Raw genomic sequence first — 23,630 nt, forward strand, 5'->3', positions numbered from 1 at the left:
AGAACTTTGGGGCGGTGCTATGTGAGCGCTGGACGGTAATGGCGATGGCCTCGGGTGTGTGCGCACAGCCCCGAGGGAAAATGGTCACGCTGCCTAGCCAAGTGCGTACACAGGAAAGAGCTCTCCTTTTCAAAACTGAATACATATCGCTGCCCAAAGGGACTCTCACCACACACACAGCTCACGGAAAAGGCCCGGGAGGGAGCCCAATGTGTTACATGGGGGGCTGCCACAGAGAAGAAATGAAAGAATAACTTCCAATTACATTTTCCTAAATCATAATTTATAGGTGTGTATCACAGAAAAATGACTTCCCTGAGACCCTGGCATTAGGTAAAAACTGGAGGGAAGCTCTAGACTAATACACAAGACAAGGACACATGGGAAGAGTCTGAACAGGAGTTCCAGCTTCCACCCAATACTTCACACGAAGAGCGAGGACCTGCCCACAGCCACCAGCAGCAGGAGGCCGTTCTTAACCTCGGCTCCTTACGGGCGCAGGGGCTCTCGGAACCCCCTGGAATCACACATCCAACTCTGGTTTATAGATGAGACATTTTCTGGGACATAGCTTTCATCAGACGCATAAAAAGACCCAAAAACTAACCAAGATGAAAAGCTGCTCCTCTTCCTGAGAAACAGAACGGAGACAGCGCTGACGTGCTCAGCTGTCGGGTGCAGTGTGACGAAGTGGGCAGCGTTCGTAATCTTAGAAACAAGATATTCAACAGACGAACGAGATGTCAGCACCGTCGGCTAAGGTTGTTATTTTTACTGCCACAAATAAGTTTACTGGGGGCAGAGAGCATCAAATCAAGTACCACTGGGAAAGTCGGAAGCCATGTTTACTCCTTCCTAAGCCTAAAGAAGGGAGTATCTGACCTACCACTTACCGATTTCTACAAGAACGTCCATACCTCTATGGAAGTGCAGCCCAAGCCTTTTGTAAAGAACTCCGCAGCAGAAACTAACCGTTTCAAACCTCAACTGTTTTTATTTTAAGCAAGCAGTGATATAGCAGTCTTTTCAAATGTTTCTTTTTGGAATGGCTTATAGAAAATGGCACCTTGGGACCTTTTAGCACTTTGTCCCAAAATATTTCAAGACGGCCCATGAAGTTTGTTAAAATAATATACCCAGTAGGTCAAACAATCTGAAAAATAAAGGTATCCCAGCAGAAAGCCTTTAAGACTTTTCAAGCTCCTCAAAAATGCCACTCTAGGCCACTCTACCACAGGTCACAGAGGACGGCTGTTCAAAGGTATCGCTCGTCGATGCTCCGGGTGGTTTGAGGTGTGGCCATCATCACTGGCTGCCACGCATCATTTCCTGTAGGTAAATGGTGTTCATGTGATAGGCCGCCATCCACCCTGGATGCCTCTGAGCATTCCAGTAATAGGACTGAGAAGCAGAATAGTACTCGTGCCAGGCCCTGTAGTAAGCTCTCCAGTACTCCTCGTAGTCCTGATAGGTGCCAGAAAAACCCGCCTGGGCGTCCCGCTGGCGGTCAGACCACTCATCTTCCTGGGGCTCTGTCTGCGACCGATAGGAGGAGCGCCGAGGGTTCCTGCGGCTCTGCTTAGCTCTCTGGCTGGCCCCCTCTCTGTGCCTTGCCTTTGTCTGGGTTTCAGGTGATTCCTGATACTCTACCAGATTCGGGGTGTCGTTTCCACTCAGAGGTTGTTCCAAACACGTATGGTCAGCCACAGGGGTCGATGCCAAGTCTTTCAGCTGAATGTCAGAAGAGCCTTCCACGTATGACTTATTTCCTTTGCTCTGGGAAGAAGTCCTTGAGCTGTAAGAACCGCTGTCGCTCTGAGAGTCTCCAGACTGACTACTACTTGCCAACAGCCGCACTCTCTCCTCAGTAATTCCACTCCTCACAAAACCATTGTGAGGGGTCCCAGCCCGATCCCCAGGACCCGTGTAGTGCCTGATGATTTCCACAGGCTTCTCCAGCCCCTCCTTCAGATAGTGCTCATAATCCTCCAACAATTCTGCAAAAGTCAACGCGCACGGCGGGTGGGCTTTAAAGGCAGACAGACAAGGAATCTGGGGGAGTGACACGGGGGCGTCCTCCTGGGCCTGGGGCGGACCGCTGGAGCTTCCTGCAGGGCTCTCGGCGGAATGCTGCTGCTGCTGCTGCTCCTCCGGCTGCACGGCACGGCCCCGAGCCTTTGGAGATTCCGCTTTTTCACGGATTCCACACTCCGAGTGGCTTTTCACAGGAAGCTTCTGTTTGGAGGTGTTTTTGGATTTGACTGACAGTGTGGATACGGAAGCATTTCTACAAGAAGCCACGTGGTTACCATGAGCTTTCTGAGTTTGAGAGGGTCTCTCTATTTTCTGCATTTGCTTTCTTAGGGGCTGGCTGGGTATGCTTGCTAAGCCATTTGTATGCACAGCAGCTTTAACCTCCACATCCCAATCCACACATTCTTCCATCAGACTAGGAGGAATGGGATCTACAAAAAAGCAGTAACATATTAACATTCTCCAACTGCTCTAAACCAGCATTTTCTGAATTGTTTCATAATAAAAGCCTAATATGCTAAGTGTCCGGTCATCCTTTCAACCAATAAAAGCATAATATGCTTATGATATGCTAAGGCTGCTCAACCACTCACTATGACATGCACTGGCCACCCAGGGGACAGACGCTCTGACCGGTAGGTTAGCTTGCTGGTGGGGTCTGGCCAATTGGGACTGAACGAGATGGCCGGACACGCCCTGGAGCCCTCCCACGGCCCCTCCCCCCGGTCAGCCCCACCCCTGACGGGCCCCCAAAACCCCAATTGGGGGTGGAGCCAGTCAGCCAACCACCGGCAGTCCCTCCCCTGGCTGGCCCCACCACTGATAGGCCCCCATCAGGGCTGGCTGGCCAGACCCCCACCCGTGCACAAATTCATGCACGAATTTGTGCACCGGGCCTTTAGTTTTGTACATAAGGACATAAGCTTAGAGCAGCGATTTTCAACCAGTGTGCAGCAAGAATTTTTAAAACATGCAATACCCTTCTATGTGGTCAGGTGCACTGACCTCTTTTCCTAGATTGTCAAGTAAAACTGTGACAGCAGCCAACATAGCAACAGCCATCCAATATGAATTAATCAAAATTAGTTATATTTTTTGTCAGATCAGCAAAAAATATATTTTTTGGTGTGCCCCAGAATTTTAATGATTAATTTATGTGTGCAATGAAATGGAAAAGGTTGAAAATTGCTGGCTTAGAGTAATTAAAGAAATCTGTAAAAAAAAATCACAAAATGACTTATTACGAAGTCAGAACTATTAGAATCCACAGAACTCCCAGACCTGTGACTAATCTAGCTTTGTAAAAAATCACTAGAGGAGTTAAGCATAAATTGGTAAAATTTTCATTGTCATGATTATTCAATCTATATATATAAAAGGCTAAGTGATCGTCCGTCCGTCCATCCGACTGACCTCCCAGCTGGTACATACGACGCGCATTGGCAATTTAAAAATAAACAATGACTTGCGCATGCGAGATACATATAAAGCTCTCACTGGCGCCAATCTAGACAGAGTAGGAATATTCCTACCTGAACCCGTTTTCGGACATGGTCAGTTACATGTTGCTTTCTTTCAAGTTCGAAGAGCATGTGACATTAAAGTTAAAGCTGTAAATACTTCATCACAAGGGAAATTAGTCAAGCACTCTGGAAGTGTTTTTACTCTTAATGTAATATACAGGGAGATATTAGAATAAGTTTAATCTATTTATCAGTCATTGTTTTTGTCAATGTTTTTATATCATGTTTTTGTATCGTGTCTTTGTTATTATCAAGTTGTTGTTTATTTATTAATCAATTTATATATTATTTTCATATACATTTTACTAATTTTCTTTCATCTCTGACACTTCTATTACACAGAAAGGGCAAAAGTGATATTAAAATATTTCTAATTTCCTTTCAATGTGCACGAATCCGTGCACCAGGCCACCAGTAACTACATATCCCATATTCTAGGTCATGCAATACACTATACAAGTATGCAGTTATGAGTGTGTATATATACACATATGTAGACCGATATATACACTAACAAGCATAAACTAACACAGCAAATGAACTATATTTCCACATAAGAGTTCTTAGGGTTTTTGTTTTCAAGAGGTCATTAATAGTTTCAGACACACACTTTCTAAGATGCCACTTAAAAAGAGCAGTTTGAGAAATGATTCATAAAATCAAAAGAAAACACTTCAAAACAGTGTTTAAAAGATGCTGTTCCTTCCCCATGGTGACAAAAGAGAATATGGCAAGAACTGCCTCACAGCGATATGAGGTAAAATATTCCCCTTTTATAAAACAATAAAATCAAATTACAAGGCTACAAACTAAAAAACGGAGCTAATATGTAGTTAAGACATTTTTCAGGTGTCACTAGTTAGCTTGCGATCTTCTCCCTGCTATTCGTTAGCTGAAAGACCTTAGGCAAATTACCTAACCCCTCTAGCCTCAGTATCCTCATCCACAAAATACACACAGTGACAGCACACGCCTCCCAGGACGGCGGTGAGAATTAATGAGTTAGCACACGGCAAGTGCTTGGAGCAATGCCTGAGATGACAGAAGTGTTCTGTGTTAGCGGTTGTTTTTAGGAGCCTCTCATCATTACCACCGTTATTCTGATGGCAAACTGAAACAGACAAAACGTACCTGGTAAAGGCAGAAGGTTGGTATTACATTTCTGGGCAATTTTCATCATCGTATTTTCTTCTTCTCCCCGGCAACAGTAGGTCACTGCCAATCCCAAAGTACCTGAAGCACAGAGGGAATGTTAAGTATTAAGTCATTTTCACCTAAACGGCACTCCAAGTCCACTGTCACATTCCAGACTTCTCCCCTCAAACAAAGCACTCCAACTTTTCTATTTACCAAAGCGGCCAGCCCTGCCAATCCGATGCATGTATGTCTCCCAGTCCAGTGGCACGTCCAGATTCACAACCAGATTCACCTTCTCAGCATCAATCCCACGGGAAGTCTTAAATCGAGAAAGAGAGCAAGTGTTTGTCTGCACTCCCTGCAGCATGGGTACCAACGTACACCACGTTATTCCAGTCTAACCAGGAGCCAAATGAAGAACAGGAAGATATTTAGGAGGAAGGAGCAAAGGAAAAAGAAATTCATTTCTGTGACTAATTTCAAGAACAAAGACGAAAATATAAGACATTATTAAGAAAGCAAATCCCTAGCACTGCAAAGAGGACTATCTTCTGGTATGCTCGTCAGATGCACCTACATAAAATGACAGATGAAATCTGTGCATATGATAACAGAACATATAAGAGGGATTAGTCACCCAAACTAAAGAGGATATTTACCAAATCTGTGGAGATGAGGACTCTGCAATGAAACTGCTTCAGTTTAGCCATAGCATCGAGACGCTGATTCTGATTCATGTTGCCTAAAAAGACCCACAATTATCAAATCCACAGAAAGCAGGAATCCTAACTCCCAGTCTTAACGATTTAAAAACATACCAAGCAGAGTTAACGCTGTCCTTATATGCAAATCCAGGTTAAGGCCTACAATCAGAATCTTCTAAAATATGGTTAGGCAAGCCACTTGAAATTTTAAAACTCAATTTTAAATGGTGATTAAGTTATGCCTGCAGATACAATATAATATCTGCAAAATCACATGTGAAGTATAACAATTCTTAGAAAATAAAATTGCTTTAATTGGCTATTTATAAATTTGGTAAAGTGTGATCTATCGTCAAAATATTAGTCCATCAGAAAATAGTCTCCCCAGTATCACATGATATACCAGGACTAAACAAGCTAACAGGTTAAAGACTAAGCTGAGATACCAATCAACACTCTAAAAAGGCCAGGCTGGCATGGTTCAGTACCAACCTATGAACCAGGTCATGCTCGATCCCCAGTGTGGGGCCTGCAAGAGGCGGCCGATCAAAGATTCGCACTCATCATTGATGTTTCTCTCTCCCCCTCTCTGCAATCAATAAAAACAAAAATGAAAATAAAAACTCTAGCCCTAGCCGGTTTGGCTCAGTAGATAGGAGTGTCGGCCTGCGGACTAAAGGGTCCCGGGTTCAATTCTGGCCAAGGATGCAGACTTGATCCCCAGTAGGGAGCGTGCAGGAGACAGCCAATCCATGATTCTCTCTCATCATTGATTTTTTTTCCTCTCTCCCCTTCTCCCTTCCTCTCTGAAATCAATAAAAATATATATTTTTTTAAAAAAACCTCTAAAATGGCTCTCACTGATCAAACATTCCTTGAAAGCTTTTATTCCTACTAAGCCAGCAGTAATAATTTAACTTTGTGTCAGAATGAATCACTTTTGCCCACCACAAGACCATAAAACAGTCAGTTCAGTTGGCAATTCTTAACATTTTAACAATGATTGTCAAGAAGCAAAATATTTTTCTCTTAAGATGACAAAAACAAACTTTGTGTGAATATAAATCCAGTTTTCTACTTTTTTTATTATATACCAAATTACTTAAAAGAATATACTGATATGTTTCTATCTCTCCCTCTCCTTTCTTCTGTGAAATCAATAAAAATATATATTTTAAAAATCCCAATGAAAAATGAACCTGGAATTTCCTTTACCCTGAAGACTCAACGTAACCTCACACTAACAAGACAACTCACGACGTGGTGGTTCTGCCTCGTGACCTGAGAGTCAGGGTACTGAACAAGGACTGAGTACGATGACCTCACCTGAAATGCACTCTGCAGGAAAGCCTTTGGAAGAAAGGATGTCAGCCAAATGCTGTGCTCTATGAAAAAGAAGAGGGGGATCATTCTACAGACACTGCCCACGCCTATTCTTCTATTTCACACGTTCCCCCAGATGACCTTTTAAGGTAATTACCTGCTGTGTAAGTTAGAAAAGACTAAGGCTTGATTAAACGGAATTCTGCTGAACAGTTCCTGTAGATGCTGAGCCTTTTCTTCAAAAACCTTATGGGCCATAGGGTACAAATTGACAACTTTGTAATACTGCTTCAAACCTATGAAGAAGCCAAGAGTCGTCTGTTAAGACACCGTTAGCTGCAATCCCATAAGAGCATATATCAAAGCAACAGGCAACTAGGCACAGAGAAAAATCCCCAAGTACCACCCACCAGTAATGTAAGTATCCAATATCTATACACACCCAGGAGACTTGGGTCACTGGAATTGAGTCTTACGAAAGTGGGATCTCTCATGTACTTTGCCAAAGCATTAGCCAAAAATTCTGGGTAAGTAGCTGATACTGCCACCATCTGTTTACTGGCAGGTAAGGAAGAATAAATCCAGCTGCAAAACAGAAGAACACACACCATGGAAACGACTCAGGCAGTAATCACCACCTGGAAAAGCTAGACAGACACTTCGGGGCACCGTTTAATAGTCAGGTTAGTTGTATTTCTTACTTTATTTGCTCCTGGAAGCTGCCTTCTTCTAAAAGCTTATCCGCTTCATCCAGAATAAAGAGACGTACACTGCCTGGGTTCAAGTAGTCAAGTTCTATCAGTTGTTTAATTCTGCCTAAATTTAAAAAAAGAAAAAAAAAGAAATATGATGAAACAAATTTGTGCAAGTCTCAGCCAATGCCACTCTACTTAGAGGTTGTATTGCTGACTATCCTGACACAATCTTCATTTATGCACTAAACCACAAATCAGAAATTCTGAGTTCTGATCTTGCCTAACTCCATTTCCCCCCTCACATTTCATTAGCAATAAGTATGGAAAATACACTATTCCTATCAAAAACTTGAATGGCTAGGAATAGTGTATTTTCCATACTGAATGCTAGACTCTAATTCTGAGTGACTCATGACTGAATGATTAAAGCAAAGACTAACCCAATGCCTGGCTTAGAAAGGCTTCCTGAAAGTCATCTCATGCCTCTTTTTCTCGGAAGCCTACCCCATACATGTTCTTAAACAGCCTTAGGAATGGAGAGTTCATAATTCTGTTGGTAATCCAGTCAGGTGTCTCCACTTCGTTGGTGTAATTAATTGTCACAATTATCAAAGATTGCAATATTACTAGGGTTTTTTAAAATATATTTTTGTTGATTTCAGATAGGAAGGAGAGGGAGAGATAGAAACATCAATGATGAGAGGGAATCACTGACCAGCTGCCTCCTGCACACACCCCACTGGGAATCTAGCCCACAACCTGAGCATGTGCCCCTGACCAGAAATGAACCTGGGACCCCTCAGTCCACAAGCTGATGCTCTATCTACTGAGCCAAACCAGCTAGGGTGCAATATTATTGTCATACTAGAGGCCCGCTGCACGAATTCGTGCACTGGTGGGGTCCCTCGGCCTGGCCTATGCCCTCATGTAATCCGGGGCACCTCGGAGGATGTTGGACTGCTGGTATCGGCCCAATCCCCACAGGCCAGGCCGAGGGACCCCACCAGTGCACAAATCCATGCACCGGGCCTCTAGTATGCATATAAGATCTTTTGTTAATCTCTTTCCACCCTTCCCCCCTCACCCCTTCCCTCTGAGATTCATCAGTCTGTTTCATGTTTCCATGCCTGTGCATTGAGCATCTGCCCCCTGGTGGTCAGTGTGCATCACAGCTACCAGCTGGACGGTCACTTAGGCTTTTATATATAGAGATAGATTAAAAGTGTTCAGCCCAGGCAGTGTGGCCCGGTGGTTGAACACTGACCCATGAACCAAGAGGTCACTGGTTCGATCCCCAGTCAGGACACATCCCCAGTAGGGGGTGTGCAGAAAGCAGCCCATCGATGATGCTTCTCTCTCATCAATGTTTCTATCTCTCTATCCCTCTCCCTTCCACTCTCTGAAAATCAATAGAAACATATGTTTTAAAGAAATGCTCAGTTCCTAAAAGCTCCAGTTACAAACAGGCATTGCTACCTTACCAGGAGATCCAACAGCAATATGACACTTTTTAAGTCTGGTTTTGTCTTGAGGTAAAGGAGTCCCTCCAATAAAGACATGACACTCCAAGCCTTCCATTTTTATTCCAATGGCCGTGATAACGGAATGTATCTGTACAGCAATTTCTCTTGTAGGCGCCAAGATCAAAATCTAAGAAAATGTAAAATACACCTTTAACGAGTCAATCAAATAAGTACATGTGAATGGCATATTATATGATGAGCTATTTTCCTTTGAATTATCAGTTTATTCATTAAGCAAATCCTATATAATAAAAGCCTAATATGCAAACTGTTCAACCAGGAGTTTGGCCGCTTGCTATGACATGCACTGACCACCAGGAGGCGGCGTGTGCTGGCAGCGGGCAGCAGTGGAGGCGCTGCCGGCTGCAACAAGAGCGGGACTGGGGCAGGATGGTGGAGCAGGTGAGTGGGTGGCGCCAGGCCAAGGCAGCTGCGAGCGGGAGCCTGATCGCCACAACCAATCGCCCCGCAGACGGCGAACCAGCGACCGGCAGGCCCTGATCGCCCAATCAGGGCCAGGCCCCAGGCTGGGATGGGGAGCTGAGGGTGGGTGGCAGCAACCAACCTCCCACAGCACCCCGGTGGAGGGCTGCAACCTCTCGCAGGCTACCGGGGGGGCAATGGTAACAGGGGTGGAGGTGTGAATGAGAATGTGGGGTGTCCGCCGAGCTCGCTCTCAGTCCCCCCGCTACCCTCCCCTGGGACACCAGGGCTCATGCGCCGGGGAAGCCCCCGCACTCAGGTGCCAGGCACCCGTGAGGAGCCCACCCCGCACCCATGTGGCCTTTTCCAGGTGAGCCGGGCCGCAGCCGCCGAGACCACGGGGCTCCCCGTGGGTTCGCACAGGAGCCGGTCTGCGAGGCTGGCCAGGAGAGCGTGCGCTGCCCGCCCGGCTTCCGTGTGGCGCCGCTGGGCGGCCCAGAGGCCCACGCTGCACCCGGCCTGCAGCATCCGGCCACGCTCACCGCATCTCCATGTGGGGACTCGGGCGCCGTGACTCAGGCGGACGAGGGCGCATGAGGGCCCAGGGGCCCAGGGTGCTGCCCAGGCCCCAGAGGTCGGCTAGGACCTTCCCTTCCACGCGACACTCGTGCTTTGATCACTGGGCAGGCCAAGGGACCACACCCGTGCACAAATTTTGTGCGCTGGGCCTCTAGTATAAATAAGAACCTACTATATTCTAAGCAACATACAAATTGCTATGAAGTCAACATTTAACGGTACAAAATCCTTGCTCTAATGGCACTTTCATTCTTTTTTTTTTTAATTTATTTGAGAAAAAAACATTTATTTTTATTGATTTTAGAGAGGAAGGGAGAGAGAGTGACTTAGAAACATCAATGATGAGAGAGAGTCATTGATCGGCTGCCTCCTGCACTCCCAGGTATGTGCCCTAACAAGGAATCGAACTGAGAACTGGTTCATAGGTTGACACTCAACCACTGAGCCAACACACTGGTAAGAAGATATACAATAAACAAATAAGATATACAATAAACAAACATCCTATATAATAAAAGGGTAATATGCAAATAGACTGAACGGTATAACAACTGGTTGCTATGACACGCACTGATCACCAGGGGACAGACGCTCAATGCAGGAGCTGCCCCCTGGTGGTCAGTGTGCTCCCACAGGGGAGCACTGCTCAGCCAGAAGCTGGGCTGACAGCTGGCAAGCGCAGTGGTGACGGCTCCCGGACTTCAGGAGGGCGCAGGCCAGGCTGAAGGGACATCCCCCCCCCCCCCCCGCCCCCACAAGTACATGAATTTCATGCACCGGGCCTCTAGTACATAAATAATAGCAGGAAATAAAAAGTGTTGTGAAGAAAAATCAAACAGGGAAAAAGAGAAAGAAGCAACAAAAGAAGGAAAGGACCCCTAGCCAGTTTTGTTTAGTGGATAGTGTTGGCCTTAGGACTGAAGGGTCCCAGGTTCGATACCTTGGTTTCAGGCTTGATCCCCAGCCCCGACAGGGACATATGAGAGGCAACCAATCAATGTGTCTCTCTCACAACAATGTTTCTCTCTCTGTTTCTCCCAGGCCCTTCCACTCTCTCTACAAATCAATGGAAAGGTATCCTTGGGTGAGGACTGACAAAGAAAAACAAACACAAACTCCATACACTCTTCCCAAACTCCGTCAGGAAGAATCAGAAAACCTGAGCAGGCCAAGAACCGCTGATGAAACTGAAGCAGTAATTTAAAAACTTGCAGCCAGCGAAGGTCCTGGACCAGATGGACTTACAGGAGAATGTTACCAAACCTTCAAAGACGAACACCTGTCCTCCTCAAACTACTCCAAAAAATTCAAGAGGAAGGAACACTTCCAAGCTCTTTTAAGAAGCCAACACTATCCTAATTCCAAAACCAGATAAAGATACTACAAAGAAAGAAAATTACAGGCCATATCCCTGATGAACATAGATGCTAAAATCCTCAACAAAATATCAGCAAATCGAATCCAGCAATATGTTAAATAGATCATACACCATGGCCAAGTGGGATTTACCCCAGGGAAGTAAGGCTGATACAACATTCGCAAATCAATAAACGTGACACATCACATAAACAAACTGAAAGATAAAAACCACATGATCATATCAATAGATGCAGAAAAAGCCATTTGCTAAAACCCAGCACCCTTTTTTGATAAAACCCTCAGTAAAGTAGAAATAGAGGGATCATACCTCAACATAACAAAGGTCATATATGACAAACCTATAGCCAACATAACACTCAATGGTCAAAAACTAAAAGCGTTTCCCTTAAGAATAGGAGCAAGACAAAAATGTTGGGAAAACTGGGCAGATACATGCAAAAAAATGAAACCAGACCACCAACTTTCACCATACACAAGAATAAACTCAAAATGGATAAAAGACTTAAATGTAAATCGTGAAACCATAAAAATCCTAGGAGATATTTTTGCACAGGCAGAAAAATCTCAGACATCTCTCATAGCAATATGTTTATGGATACATCTCCTAGGGCAGTGGTCGGCAAACTCATTAGTCAACAAAGCCAAATATCAACAGTACAACGACTGAAATTTCTTTTGAGAGCCGAAAACCGACTTCTGCGCATGGGCCACGAAGTTTCAATCGCACTGTACGTGCGCACCCACACGTGGTATTTTGTGGAAGAGCCACACTCAAGGGGCCAAAGAGCCACATGTGGCTCGCGAGCCGCAGTTTGCAGACCACTGTCCTAGGGCAAAAAGAAATAAGAAGAAAATAAACAAATGAGACTATGTCAAAATAAAAAGCTTCTGCACAGCAAAAGAAACCATCAACAAAACGAAAAGGGAGCCCACTGTATGGGAGAACATATTTGGCATCTGATAAAGGGTTAATATCCAAAATATATAAGGAACTCATACAACTTAACAAAAGAAAAACAATCCAATTTAAAAATGGGCAAAGGACCTAAATAGACACTTCTCCAAAATGGACATACAGATGGCTAAGAGACATATGAAAAAATGCTCCAAGTCACTGATCATCAGAGAGATGCAAATTAGAACGACACTGAGGTATCACCTCACACCCGCCAGAATACTACCATCAACAAATCAACAAATGACAAATACTGGCGAGGTTGTGGAGAAAAGGGAACCCTAATACACTGCTGGTAGAATGCAGACTGATGCATCCATTGTGGAAAACAGTATGAAGTTTCCTCAAAAAATTAAATATGAAGAACATAACGTGTTCATGGATTGGTAGAATCAAAATGTCCATACTACCCAAAGCAATCTATAAATTCAATGTACTTCCCATTAAAATACCAACAGCGTATTTCACAGACCCAAAACGAACTTCCAAAAATTCATCTGGAATAAAAAAAGACCCCGAATAGCTGCAGCAATCTTGAGAAAGAAGAACAAAGTAGGTGGGATCTCAATACCAGATATATCGAGCTGTATTACAAAGCCACTGTTCTCAAAACTGCCTGGTACTGGCACAAGAACAGACATATAGATCAATGGAATAGAATAGAGAACCCAGAAATCGACCCAAATCACTATGCTCAATTAATATTTGACAAAGGAGGCATGATCATACAATGGAGTCAAGACAGTCTCTTCAATGAATGGTGTTGGGAAAATTGGACAGATACATGAAAAATGAAACTAGACCACCAACTTACACCATACACAAAAATAAACTCAAAATGGATCAAGGACTTAAACATACTACAGGAAACCATAAAAATACTAGAGGAATCCATAGGCAGAAAAATCTGACATATGCCCAAGCAATTTCTTCACTGATACTGCTCCTAGGGCAATGGAAACTAAACAGAAAATAAACAAATGGGACTACATCAAAATAAAACGCTTTTTTACAGCAAAGGAAACCATCAACAAAACAACAAGAAAGCCCACTGCATGGGAGAACATATTTGCCAATGATATCAACAATAAGGGTTTAATCTCCAACATTTACAGGGAACTCATGCAGCTTAACAAAAAGAAGATAAACAACCCAATCAAAAAATGGGCAACTGTTCTAAATAGACACTTTTCGAAAGAAGACAGATGGAAGGCCAAGAGACATATGAAAACCTGCTCAAAGTCACTAATCATCAGAGAGATGCAAATCAAAACAACAATGCGGTACCATCTCACACCTGTCAGAATGGCTATTATCAACAAGTCAACAAATGACAAGTGCTGGCGAGGATGCGGAGAAAAAGGAACCCTCGTGCACTGCTGGTGGGAATGCAGACTGGTGCAGCCACTGTGGAGAACAGTATGGAGTTTCCTCAAAAAACTAAAAATGGAACTCCCATTTGACCCAGTGATCCCACTTCTAGGAATATATCCCAAGAAACTAGAAACACCAATCAGAAAGGATATATGCACCCCTATGTTCACAGCAGCACAATTCACCATAGCTAAGATTTGGAAACAGCCTAAGTGCCCATCAGCAGATGAGTAGATTAAAAAACTGTGGTACATCTACACAATGGAATACTACGCTGCGGTAAAAAAGGAGTTCTTACCATTTGCAACAACATGGATGGATATGGAGAGCATTATGCTAAGTGAAATAAGCCAGGCAGAGAAAGATAAATACCGCATGATCTCACTCATTTATGGAATATAATGAACAACATAAACTGATGAACAAAAATAGATCCAGAGACAGAGAAACATCAATCAGAACGTCAAACTACAGGGAAGATAGGGGACAGTGGGGGTAAGGGGGAGAGATCAACCAAAGGACTTATATGCATGCGTATAAGCCTAATCAATGGACACAGACAACAGGGGGGTGGGGGCATGAATGGGAGGTGGGGGGTAATGGGGGAATAAGGACACATATGTAATACCTTAATCAATAAAGAAATTTTTTTAAAAAGCCACTAACTTAGTACTCTTGTCATACCTATCTTTTCTCCTAAAAAAAAAAATAAAAATTAAATATGGAACTGACATTTGACCCAGTGATCCCACTTCCAGGAATATATCCTAAGAAACCTAAAACACCAATCAAAAAGAATGTATGCACCCCAATGTTCATAGAGCACAATTTACAACAGCAAAGATCTGAAGCCCAGACAGCGTGACTCAGTGGTTGAGCGTCAATCTGTGAACCAGGAGGTCACGGTTCAATTCCCAGCAAGGGCACATACCCAAGGTTGTGGGCTCAATCTCCAGTGTGGGGCGTGCAAGAGGCAGCCAGCCAATCAATGATTCTCTATCATCATTGATGTTTCTATCTCTCTCTCCCACTTCCTTCCTTTCTTAAATCAATAAAAATGTATTTTAAAAAAAAAGATCTGGAAACAGCCCAAGTGCCCATCAGTAGATGAGTGGATAAAAAAGCTGTGGTACATTTATACCATGGAACACTATGCAGCAGTGAAAAAGGAAGACCTCTTACCCTTGGAGACAGCATGGAGGCACCTGGAGAGTATTATGCTAAAGGAAATAAGCCAGTCAGAGAAAGACAGTATCACAAGATCTCACTCATATGTGGAATCCAATGAACAAAATAGATCCAGAGACACAGAAGCATAGAACATAAGTCAGAATCTCAAGAGGGAAGATGGGAGAGGGTGGGTGGGTGGAAGTGATCAACCAAAGAACTTACATGCATAACCCATGAACACAAACAACAGGGTGGTGAAGGCCTGGGGCGGGGGGAGAAGTGGGTCGGCTGGGAACAGCTAGAAGGGGTCAATGGGGGGAAAAAGAGGACATATGTAATACTTTCAACAATAAAGATTTAAAGATAAATAAATAAATAATAAAAAACTAGGAGAAAATATGCCAAAACTGTTCATAGCAGTTTCTCTCTGGGTAGGTGAACTTATACTTGTTTTCTGGTACTTCTTCATTTTTCTGAATTTTCCCCATTTTCAAAAAAATGAGTATGTATTACTTATTAACACAAAGATCTTAAATTTTTAAAAATACAGATTTTATTTATGGAACTTATTCAGCGTTTTGGCATTTGCTGGCTGACAAATTATCAAATGCCAAAATCTCAAATATGTGGCAGTTCACAGGTAGAATAACCAGGTCCTTGGGGAGTAGAAGGATTTCCTCTATGCAGCCTCTCCCAGGCTTTGGTAGGTATAAGGTAGGACTCCAAAAGCTTTACAGACCAAGAATGTAGGTTTCTGGGTGAAAAACCACCATTAGCTACATGACTGAGAACGTGAAATAGCCTGTCGTAACTACTAAACCACAAAGCAAAACTATAAGGATCATATCTGATTCATCTTTGTATCCCCAATGCCTGGCAAACTATTAATAATAAGGGCTTAACAAATCTTTTATGAAATGATCCCCAAGCCCAAATCTCCTGTTCACCTTAGACCTACTCCAACAGATTCTCAGGGGTGGGGAACGTCCGGCCCTCGGGCCAAGGCATTAGGGGTGAGATAATTAAATGTTTAACCAAATATAGCAGGCTCATTTTTAAGTTGATAAGTTTGTATGGCACCAGAATGATGTTATAAATATTCAAATGGACCTGGGCAGAGAAAATGTTCCCCACCCCTGCCCTAGAAGATGGGAGACCAATGATACATTCACAGAGGTGTACGAGCCACCTGCAGTTATCAGCAAAAACCAGAGCACCACACTACCACGAATCAGGCCGGATGCTAAATCTCACCCCAATCTGATCAGCAAGTAAAAAATAACCTCGCCGAAACCGGTTTGGCTCAGTGGATAGAGCGTCGGCCTGCGGACTGAAGGGTCCCGGGTTCGATTCCGGTCAAGGGCATGTACCTTGGTTGCGGGCACATCCCCAGTGGGAGGTGTGCAGGAGGCAGCTGATCGATGTTTCTCTCTCATTGATGTTTCTAGCTCTCTATCCCTCTCCCTTCCTCTCTGTAAAATATCAATAAAATATATTAAAAAATAAATAAATAAAAAATAACCTCAATCTGCATTCTCAAGTAATGACATAATTGACATACATGACATTCTATTTAAGATGCAGTAACAATAGGAAATTCCTAGCTTCTGAAACTAATAATGCATCCTTGGTCACCAGCCACACTACCACCACTCAATGACCTGTGGACGAAGAGGGGCCACAAGCTGACAAGCTCAGGGAAGGCCTGCGTGGTGGCCTTGCAAACTCAGAGACCTAAAGTCACCACAAAGGATGGTCTGACACTAAAACTTTAAACTAAAAGCAGTTTATGGCAGGTAGTCATGTCCTAGGCTAGCATCTTCCCTGATAAAAGTCAATCCTTACCTTAACTAAGCCTGTCTACTGTCTTTTGCATCTATGATAACACTAGAGGCCCCATGCACGAAATTCATGCAAGGGGCTCGGCCCCCACCCGCTTTTATTATAGAAGGTTCCTTTGGATGTCAAGGTAACTCCTTTTTCCAGACCCCTCAGGGCACAACCAATGCACCACGGGGGAGATCATAAATCCTCATTGTTATTGCTATCATATTAGCGACTGTTAACCATCCTGTACCCACCTATGTAAAAGTGTGTCTATCATTGTACTTTTCATCCAATCCCAAGGGCTTCCCTGCTTTGCTTTCTCCCGCCTCCCTAATCTAGCACCGGTGAATTTCATGTAACCCACCCGCAGCTTCTCTTTTGATTGTAATGTATAAAATAAGATGCAAAACTGCCATTCTCTGGGGCATTACCTCAATCCCTTGATGTCTTGCTTCCTGGCATTTGGCTCAAATAAACCCACGAACACTCTCTACAGGTTGGTATGTTTCTTCGGTTGACAGCCCTAATGTCTCACTTTTATTCTTTTCACGTGGCTTAACTCAATCATTCCTCCAGTTCGCATCTATTTCTGAGGAGCTACTGGCATTTCATCCGACCTGTGGTAAAATCCACGTAACGCACCCTCCTCTGGGTGAACTCACCTGGGTGCTTAAGTTTTCCAGAACGAGCGAGTCCAACGCAATGGTGGAGAAGACGCAGGTTTTCCCAGTGCCGGACTTTGCTTGAACAATCAAATCTGCAAAGAAAAACAAAATGAGCACTAGACAATACTGACTGAAGATGCTTAGGGGCCAAACATGAATCCCGGAGCTAGAAGCGTCTCCAGAAATCACCTAGTGGGCGCCTCCGTGTTTAGTTAACGCACAATAGCGCAGGCCGTGCCCAGCAACGCGCCTCAAGCCCGAACCCCTCCCGTTTATCCTCTCCAACTTAGAACCACGTGTCGGCGTGCAGCGAGCCTTAACTAGCTTTAAACTCGGCACCGCGCCTCCGTTTTACCACAGAGTTAATTAACTGAGGCCTGAACGCGGGCAGCGCCAAGCCCCGGCCAAACCCCGCGCAGGGCCGGCCTGGTCTCCCCGGACCGCTCCGCCGCCCGCGGGTCCCCCTCGGCCTCCCAGCCCTCACCGAGCCCGCAGCGCCCCGGGGTCCCGCCCTCACCGAGCCCGCAGCGCCCCAAAGGGATGGCCTTGAGCTGCACGGGCGAGGGCCGCTCGAAGCCGGCCTCCCGCAGCCCGTCCAGCACCGGCCGCGACAGCAGCAGCGACTCGAAGTCCGCGGGCTCGGCCAGCAGCACGTCCCCCGTGCGGGTCCGCGGGCCGCTGACGTCGTGCGCCGTCCGCAGGCTCCGCGCCTGCCTGCGGAGGGGCTCCCGGGCCACGACCGGGGCGGCCACAGGCTCCGCCACATGCTCCGCTACATGCTCCGGGGGCACAGCGTTCTCCTCGGGAGCCAAGGCCGCTGGGGCTTCAAACGCCGCCGCCATGGTAGCCGCGCCACGTGATCTCGCGGTACTTGGGGCGGGGCGGGAGCCTGAGAGCGAGAAGAAGGAAAACTTTATTAGCCCTCTTCCGCGGAGACACTGACACGCCCAACCTGGAAGAGGGGAGGGGGGGCGGAAGTCGGAGGCGTGGAGAGACGGGGATACAGCTAGAACCGCAAACACGTGTGGCCTGAAGCAGGCGGAGGGAGGAGCGGGGAGGATACCGGTGCGTCGCCGCCTGCGGCCTGCAGAGGGCGCCGCGCGTCCGCGCTGGAGGCGCCGCCCCGCCTCCCGGACTCTGTGGGCGGGTCCTCCCGGCCCCGCGCCGCGCCCGACGCTCACACCGCGCGCTCATTGTGATGCGCGCTGCACGTCACGCCCCCGGCTCGCTGCCTGGGCTCCGCGGTCGCCTCCCCACAACCCTTCCCTCTCCGGCGCCCACTCGCTGCCCCTCTGCGCCCGCAGAAGGCGCCCGGAGTCTAGCTGGACGTTGACCACGTGGTCTGGTCTCGGTCCGCGGGACCGGTTTAATCATCTCAGGTCCCAGCCCCAGCACAGTACCTGGCACGCGAGCGCTGATGTAAGTGAATTGCATTGAAGCTGCAAAACGGACTGACGCCTCCCAAACTCCTATCCCCACCTCTACACTCTAGGCGTGGACATCCACCGCCTTCTCGACGTCTCCGTGTAGATGCCTCATAGACACCTCACATGTAACACTTCTGTGCGTTGCTCCTATCCCTCCCAAGGGTGGTAACTTCGTTTTTCACCACCTTCCCCTACTTTAGGTCGCTGCTCAAATATCACCTTTTCAAAGAGGCTTTTCTGAACACCCCAAGCTCCCCATCCTGCCGGCTCCCCGCTCCTTTCTTCCTGCTCCATTTTTCTCCATGGCACGTTCCGCGGCCTGCAATGACGTGTGCTTATTGTGTCTCTCCCTCTGTGAGGACAGAGGCCTATTCTGCCCCGTTGTCGGCTGTGCCCCTGATGGAAAAGGAACAAGCGGACACACGGGGAGTGCTCACTCATTCACTGAATAACTGATTTCCTATAACAAGCTTTAGTCGTGACTCCATGTCTGCAACTTAATCTCATTCACAATTCCAAACTTAAAAAAATTCTGCATCCAAACCCAACTTTTTCCTTTGTCTTTATATCATAATCCTGGTCCTTCTTTTTCACACACACACACACACACACACACACCCCACTCAGTGATGACCCAGATTCCAAACCCTATAGGCGGGGCTTTGGCATGATGATCTCATTGAAAGAGGGTCCTAGAGATGCATTTTTGCTTAGAAATTTAGAAAATATCAACTGTCCACAGGAAAGAAGGGGAACTCCTGGGAGGGGGCGGGAAAGGTGCCAGGCTGCCTCTTAGTACCTCACCTCTCTTATCCACCTGATCCCCAAATCTCACAAACCTGGGAATTATTCTTGACTTCACCTTCTACCATCCCTCTCTCCTTCCGAACAATTCGGTGCAGGTAACTGTGTCCCCATATTTCATCCGTTCCTCTTCAGTCTCCGTAGCACCTGCCCTACGTTAGGTCCCTTCATCATCCTAACTATTGCAACAACCTCCTGAATGATGTCCCCGCCCAGCGTCTTCCCGCTCCAGCCACCCACCCCACGGGTGATGGCATGATTTTTCTTAAGCGGATATCTTAGGTTGTTTGGGTCCAGCTTCAGATCCTGTACCTCGTGACCACCATTTTCTTTTCTTTTCTTTTTTTTTTTAAATATATTTTATTGTTTTTTTACAGAGAGGAAGGGAGAGGGAGAGTTAGAAACATCAATGAGAGAGAAACATTGATCAGCTGCCTCCTGCACACCCCCCACTGGGGATGTGCCCGCAACCAAGGTACATGCCCTTGACCGGATCGAACCCGGGACCCTTCAGTCCCCAGGCTGATGCTCTATCCACTGAGCCAAACCGGTCAGGGCTGTGACTACCATTTTCATTGCCCACCCCAGGGTCCCCTTTCACACCGCAAATACTTCCAGTCTAGCTCTTACCACGTGCTCATTCCTTGTTTACATGTCTGTCCCTCACACTACAGAAACGATGAGCTTCCGAAGGAAGGAATTTGGGTTGCCCCAGGCTCTCCAGCCCAGCACCAGGCCTGTGGTGGACCTAATAAACATTGATCGAGTGGCTGACACTCTTGCTCAAGAGTCCCTGCCGAGTCTCCGTGCCCACAGGAGTGGTCTGCAGAATTCAAACCCATCATCACTGCCGAAGACCCAGCTCTCCTACCAAAAGAAAAAAAAAAGGACTATTTTTCCAGACAAGAACACTTGTAGTTTTAGCAGCATTCTGTTATCGCATTGGCTGGTTATGACACAAATATTGCAGCAGGGTTAACTGGGAGTAAATTGTATTGCTATAACTGAAAACACAAATCAATACAGTGTTTTCCTCAGTAGCTAGAAATTGCACTAATGTGGTTGGTCACACTTTTTGGTGCTGTAAAGATAAACCACAAAGGTAAGAGGCCATTGAAGAGCTTGGTAAGGCATGAGAGGAACAGGCACAGAAACTAGTTGGACTGTTGTCTGCCTCCCGGTCTCCCCCGGGACAAAATCACAACGGGTCCCCAGCCTCTCTTTATGCGATTCCTTCTGCCTGGAAAGCCCGTCTCATCTCAGGTACCTGGGAGCTGGAAGAAGTGGGAGTAAGACTCAAGATTCAGAATGGATGTTGAGGTTCAAAGGGTCCCATCCGCCGAAACCGGTTTGGCTCAGTGGATAGAGCGTCGGCCTGTGGACTGAAGGGTCCCGGGTTCGATTTCGGTCAAGGGCATGTAACTTGGTTGCGGGCACATCCCAGTAGGAGGTGTGCAGGAGGCAGCTGATCGATGTTTCTCTCTCATAGATGTTTCTGACTATCTATCCTTCTTCCTTCCTCTCTGTAAAGAGTCAATAAAATATATTTAAAAAAAAAAAAAAAAGGGTCCCATCCATTCGTTCCTGTACCCAGAGGGAAAGAAAATAATGTACACAAAGGCAGGGGCATGGTCCCCTGGGGGTGAGGATCTGTGGGGAAATGTGAAAAGGGAATGAATTAAGTTTTTATAGCCACTTTTTCTCATTTGACACTCAAAGCAACAAAGGGTAGGCAACGTTACCATTTGCACTCCATGCACAAACATCTCTTTATTCATCCTTGCACAGAAATCTTCTGAACACCTCAGATGGATCAGCCACACGCTGGAGACACCGAAACAGGACAACACAGAGCCCTTGCCTTCAAGGAGAAAGACACAGGCGCGGAGGAGGCGCTGATCACTGAGGCGATCCGCAAGTCGCAGGGGGCGGCGTGCCATCACACGCGGTACTGACATTTTCCAGGGCCTGCCTTGCTCCCCGTGTGGCTATCCTGTGGGGGAGAGGACACACTTCTGAGAAACCGAGGCAAACGGCTCTGGCCTTCAGAGAGCAATGGCTTTCTTCTCTCTGTCCTCATCCCCGTCCCCAAGGCAGCACCCGGGGACAGAGCTCAAGTCCCATGAAGCTCGGGGGGGGGGGGGGGGGGGGCTGGCTCCTGTGGCGGATGCTGAAGGGTAGGTAAGGGGTTCACCAGGCAGCGAGGGGGGGCGGAGAGCTCCCCAGGCAGACACGGTAGGGAGATATTCTGGGCAAAGGGAACAGTTTGTGCAAAGGCGTGGAAGCAGGAGAAACCAGAGCCGTTTAGGGAAAGCAGACCTTTCGTGCGAAGGGGAGCAAGTATGCCAGCAGTTACCAGGAAACGAGGCTGCGGAGGTACATCCCTCCCACCTCAGGGAGGACCTGTCTGCCACCACAACGAATGTCAAATGTGTGGCTCAGTGGCTGAGCATCGACCCATGAACCAGGAGGTCAGTGTTGGATTCCAGATGGGTGCGGGACACATGCCCGGGTTGCTGTCTCGATCCCCAGCAGGGGGCGTGCAGGAGGCAGCCGATCAATGATTCTCTTTCATCATGGATGTTTCTCTCCCCCTCTCTCTGAAATCAGTAAAAACTTACCAAGAGCCCTAGCTGGTTTGGCTCAGTGGATAGACTGTCAACCTGCGAACTGAAAGGTGCCAGGTTCGATTCCGGTCAAGGGCACATGCCCGGGTTGTGGGCTCGATCCCCAGTGGGGGACTTGCAGGAGGCAGCCGATCCATGATTCTCTCTCATCATGGATGTTTCTTTCTCTCTCCCTCTTCCTTCCTCTCTGAAATCAATAAAAATATTAAAAAAAAACAACAAGAAATGAGTGTGCTGTGTTCTCAGAAAGGGGGCAGGGGGGAGTGTTATGTAGCAATAAAGATAAATACAGTTAGACATGTAGAGTGGGATTTGATTGACAGCCAAGGGGAGGGGTTTGGATTTTAACTTGCAGACGGTGGAGCATGAGGAGAGTTTGGGGACTACCTGGTAGGTGACTGCAAGGGCTGCTGTGCACCTAACAGGTCCTGGGTCTTGGAGGTGTGGGCACATGGCTCGCCCAGCGCCAGTGCTACCTGTGGGCGCATGTCCAGCAAGCAGTACTGAGCACATGCTTCCGAGTTCTCTTTCCCTCCTATAGTCATTTTTAAAATATTTTATTGCTTTTTTACAGAGAGGAAGGGAGAGGGATAGAGAGCCAGAAACATCGATGAGAGAGAAACATCGATCAGCTGCCTCCTGAACACCCCCTACTGGGGATGTGCCCACAACCAAGGTACATGCCCTTGACCAGAATCGAACCTGGGACCCTTCAGTCCGAAGGCTGACACTCTATCCACTGAGCCAAACTGAGAGATTTGGTCCACTGATTCTGAAAGAAATGGAGTCACAAGAAATTCACCAGGAAATTCAGGAATTGGATTGTTATGATGATGTTCCAGAAAATGATGACATGATTGTCATTGAATAAATGAGTAAATTCTTGATACTGTAGGATTCACAGTTTGTCTGGTTTGTGTTGACAACTACCGTACTACCGTACCGTATACAGGTAATAAATTTCCTTTATTTTCATTTAACAATAAATGTGTACCGTATTCTTCTTCATGGAAAAATAAGACATCCCCTGAAAATAAGACCTAGCGTGTCTTTGGGGGCAAAAATTAATATGAGACACTGTCTTATTTTCGGGGAAACTATATATATATATATATTTTTTTTTTTCAGAGAGGGATAGAAACATAAATAATGAGAATCATTGATCAGCTGCCTCCTGCATGCTTCACACTGGGGATTAAACTTGCAACCTGGACATGTGCCCCACCAGGAATCGAACCGTGACCTCCTGGTTCACAGGCTGATGCTCCACCACTGAGCCACACCAGCCGGGCTCCTATATTCATTCTTCATTCAGTTCATCTGCTCAGTGGACTGGCACCATCAATAAACGGGTTCTCTCAAGTTTATCAAGTACTAATACCTGGCCCTCTGGACAGAATTTATTATTTCAGGATCCTGCTTAATCCGAGGTGGCTGCTCCCATGGGCTAGGGGGCGGGC

The 23,630-nt window shown here is 46.3% G+C and overlaps 1 protein-coding gene across 1 annotated transcript; it reads right to left on the bottom strand.

Annotated features, from left to right (window-relative positions):
- Positions 1-969: 969 nt before the first annotated feature.
- On the bottom strand, positions 970-18,175 carry DDX20 (DEAD-box helicase 20). The gene is made up of 11 exons (XM_080649498.1): positions 17,830-18,175; positions 17,310-17,404; positions 8,898-9,066; positions 7,423-7,537; positions 7,164-7,306; positions 6,879-7,017; positions 6,725-6,783; positions 5,354-5,436; positions 4,908-5,013; positions 4,689-4,790; positions 970-2,465 (listed from the first exon to the last, which is right to left on the bottom strand). Exons 1-11 carry the CDS (start codon positions 18,152-18,154, stop codon positions 1,306-1,308), a joined length of 2,496 nt encoding a protein of 831 aa, XP_080505624.1. The 5' UTR covers positions 18,155-18,175; the 3' UTR covers positions 970-1,305.
- Positions 18,176-23,630: the final 5,455 nt, after the last annotated feature.

The sequence above is a fragment of the Plecotus auritus genome (assembly GCF_963455305.1).
Source record: "Plecotus auritus genome assembly, chromosome: 12".
Classification (NCBI taxonomy): Eukaryota; Metazoa; Chordata; class Mammalia; order Chiroptera; family Vespertilionidae; genus Plecotus; species Plecotus auritus.

Bases quoted from the DNA above. Each gene is read 5' to 3' on its own strand.
- DDX20 (XM_080649498.1), bottom strand. From the start codon at position 18,154: ATGGCGGCGGCGTTTGAAGCCCCAGCGGCCTTGGCTCCCGAGGAGAAC. The intron at 17,405-17,829 runs GTGAGGGCGGGA...TTTTCTTTGCAG, and splicing joins TTTGGGGCGCTGCGGGCTCG to ATTTGATTGTTCAAGCAAAG. The intron at 5,014-5,353 runs GTAAATATCCTC...TCTCGATTTAAG, and splicing joins TCCTCATCTCCACAGATTTG to ACTTCCCGTGGGATTGATGC.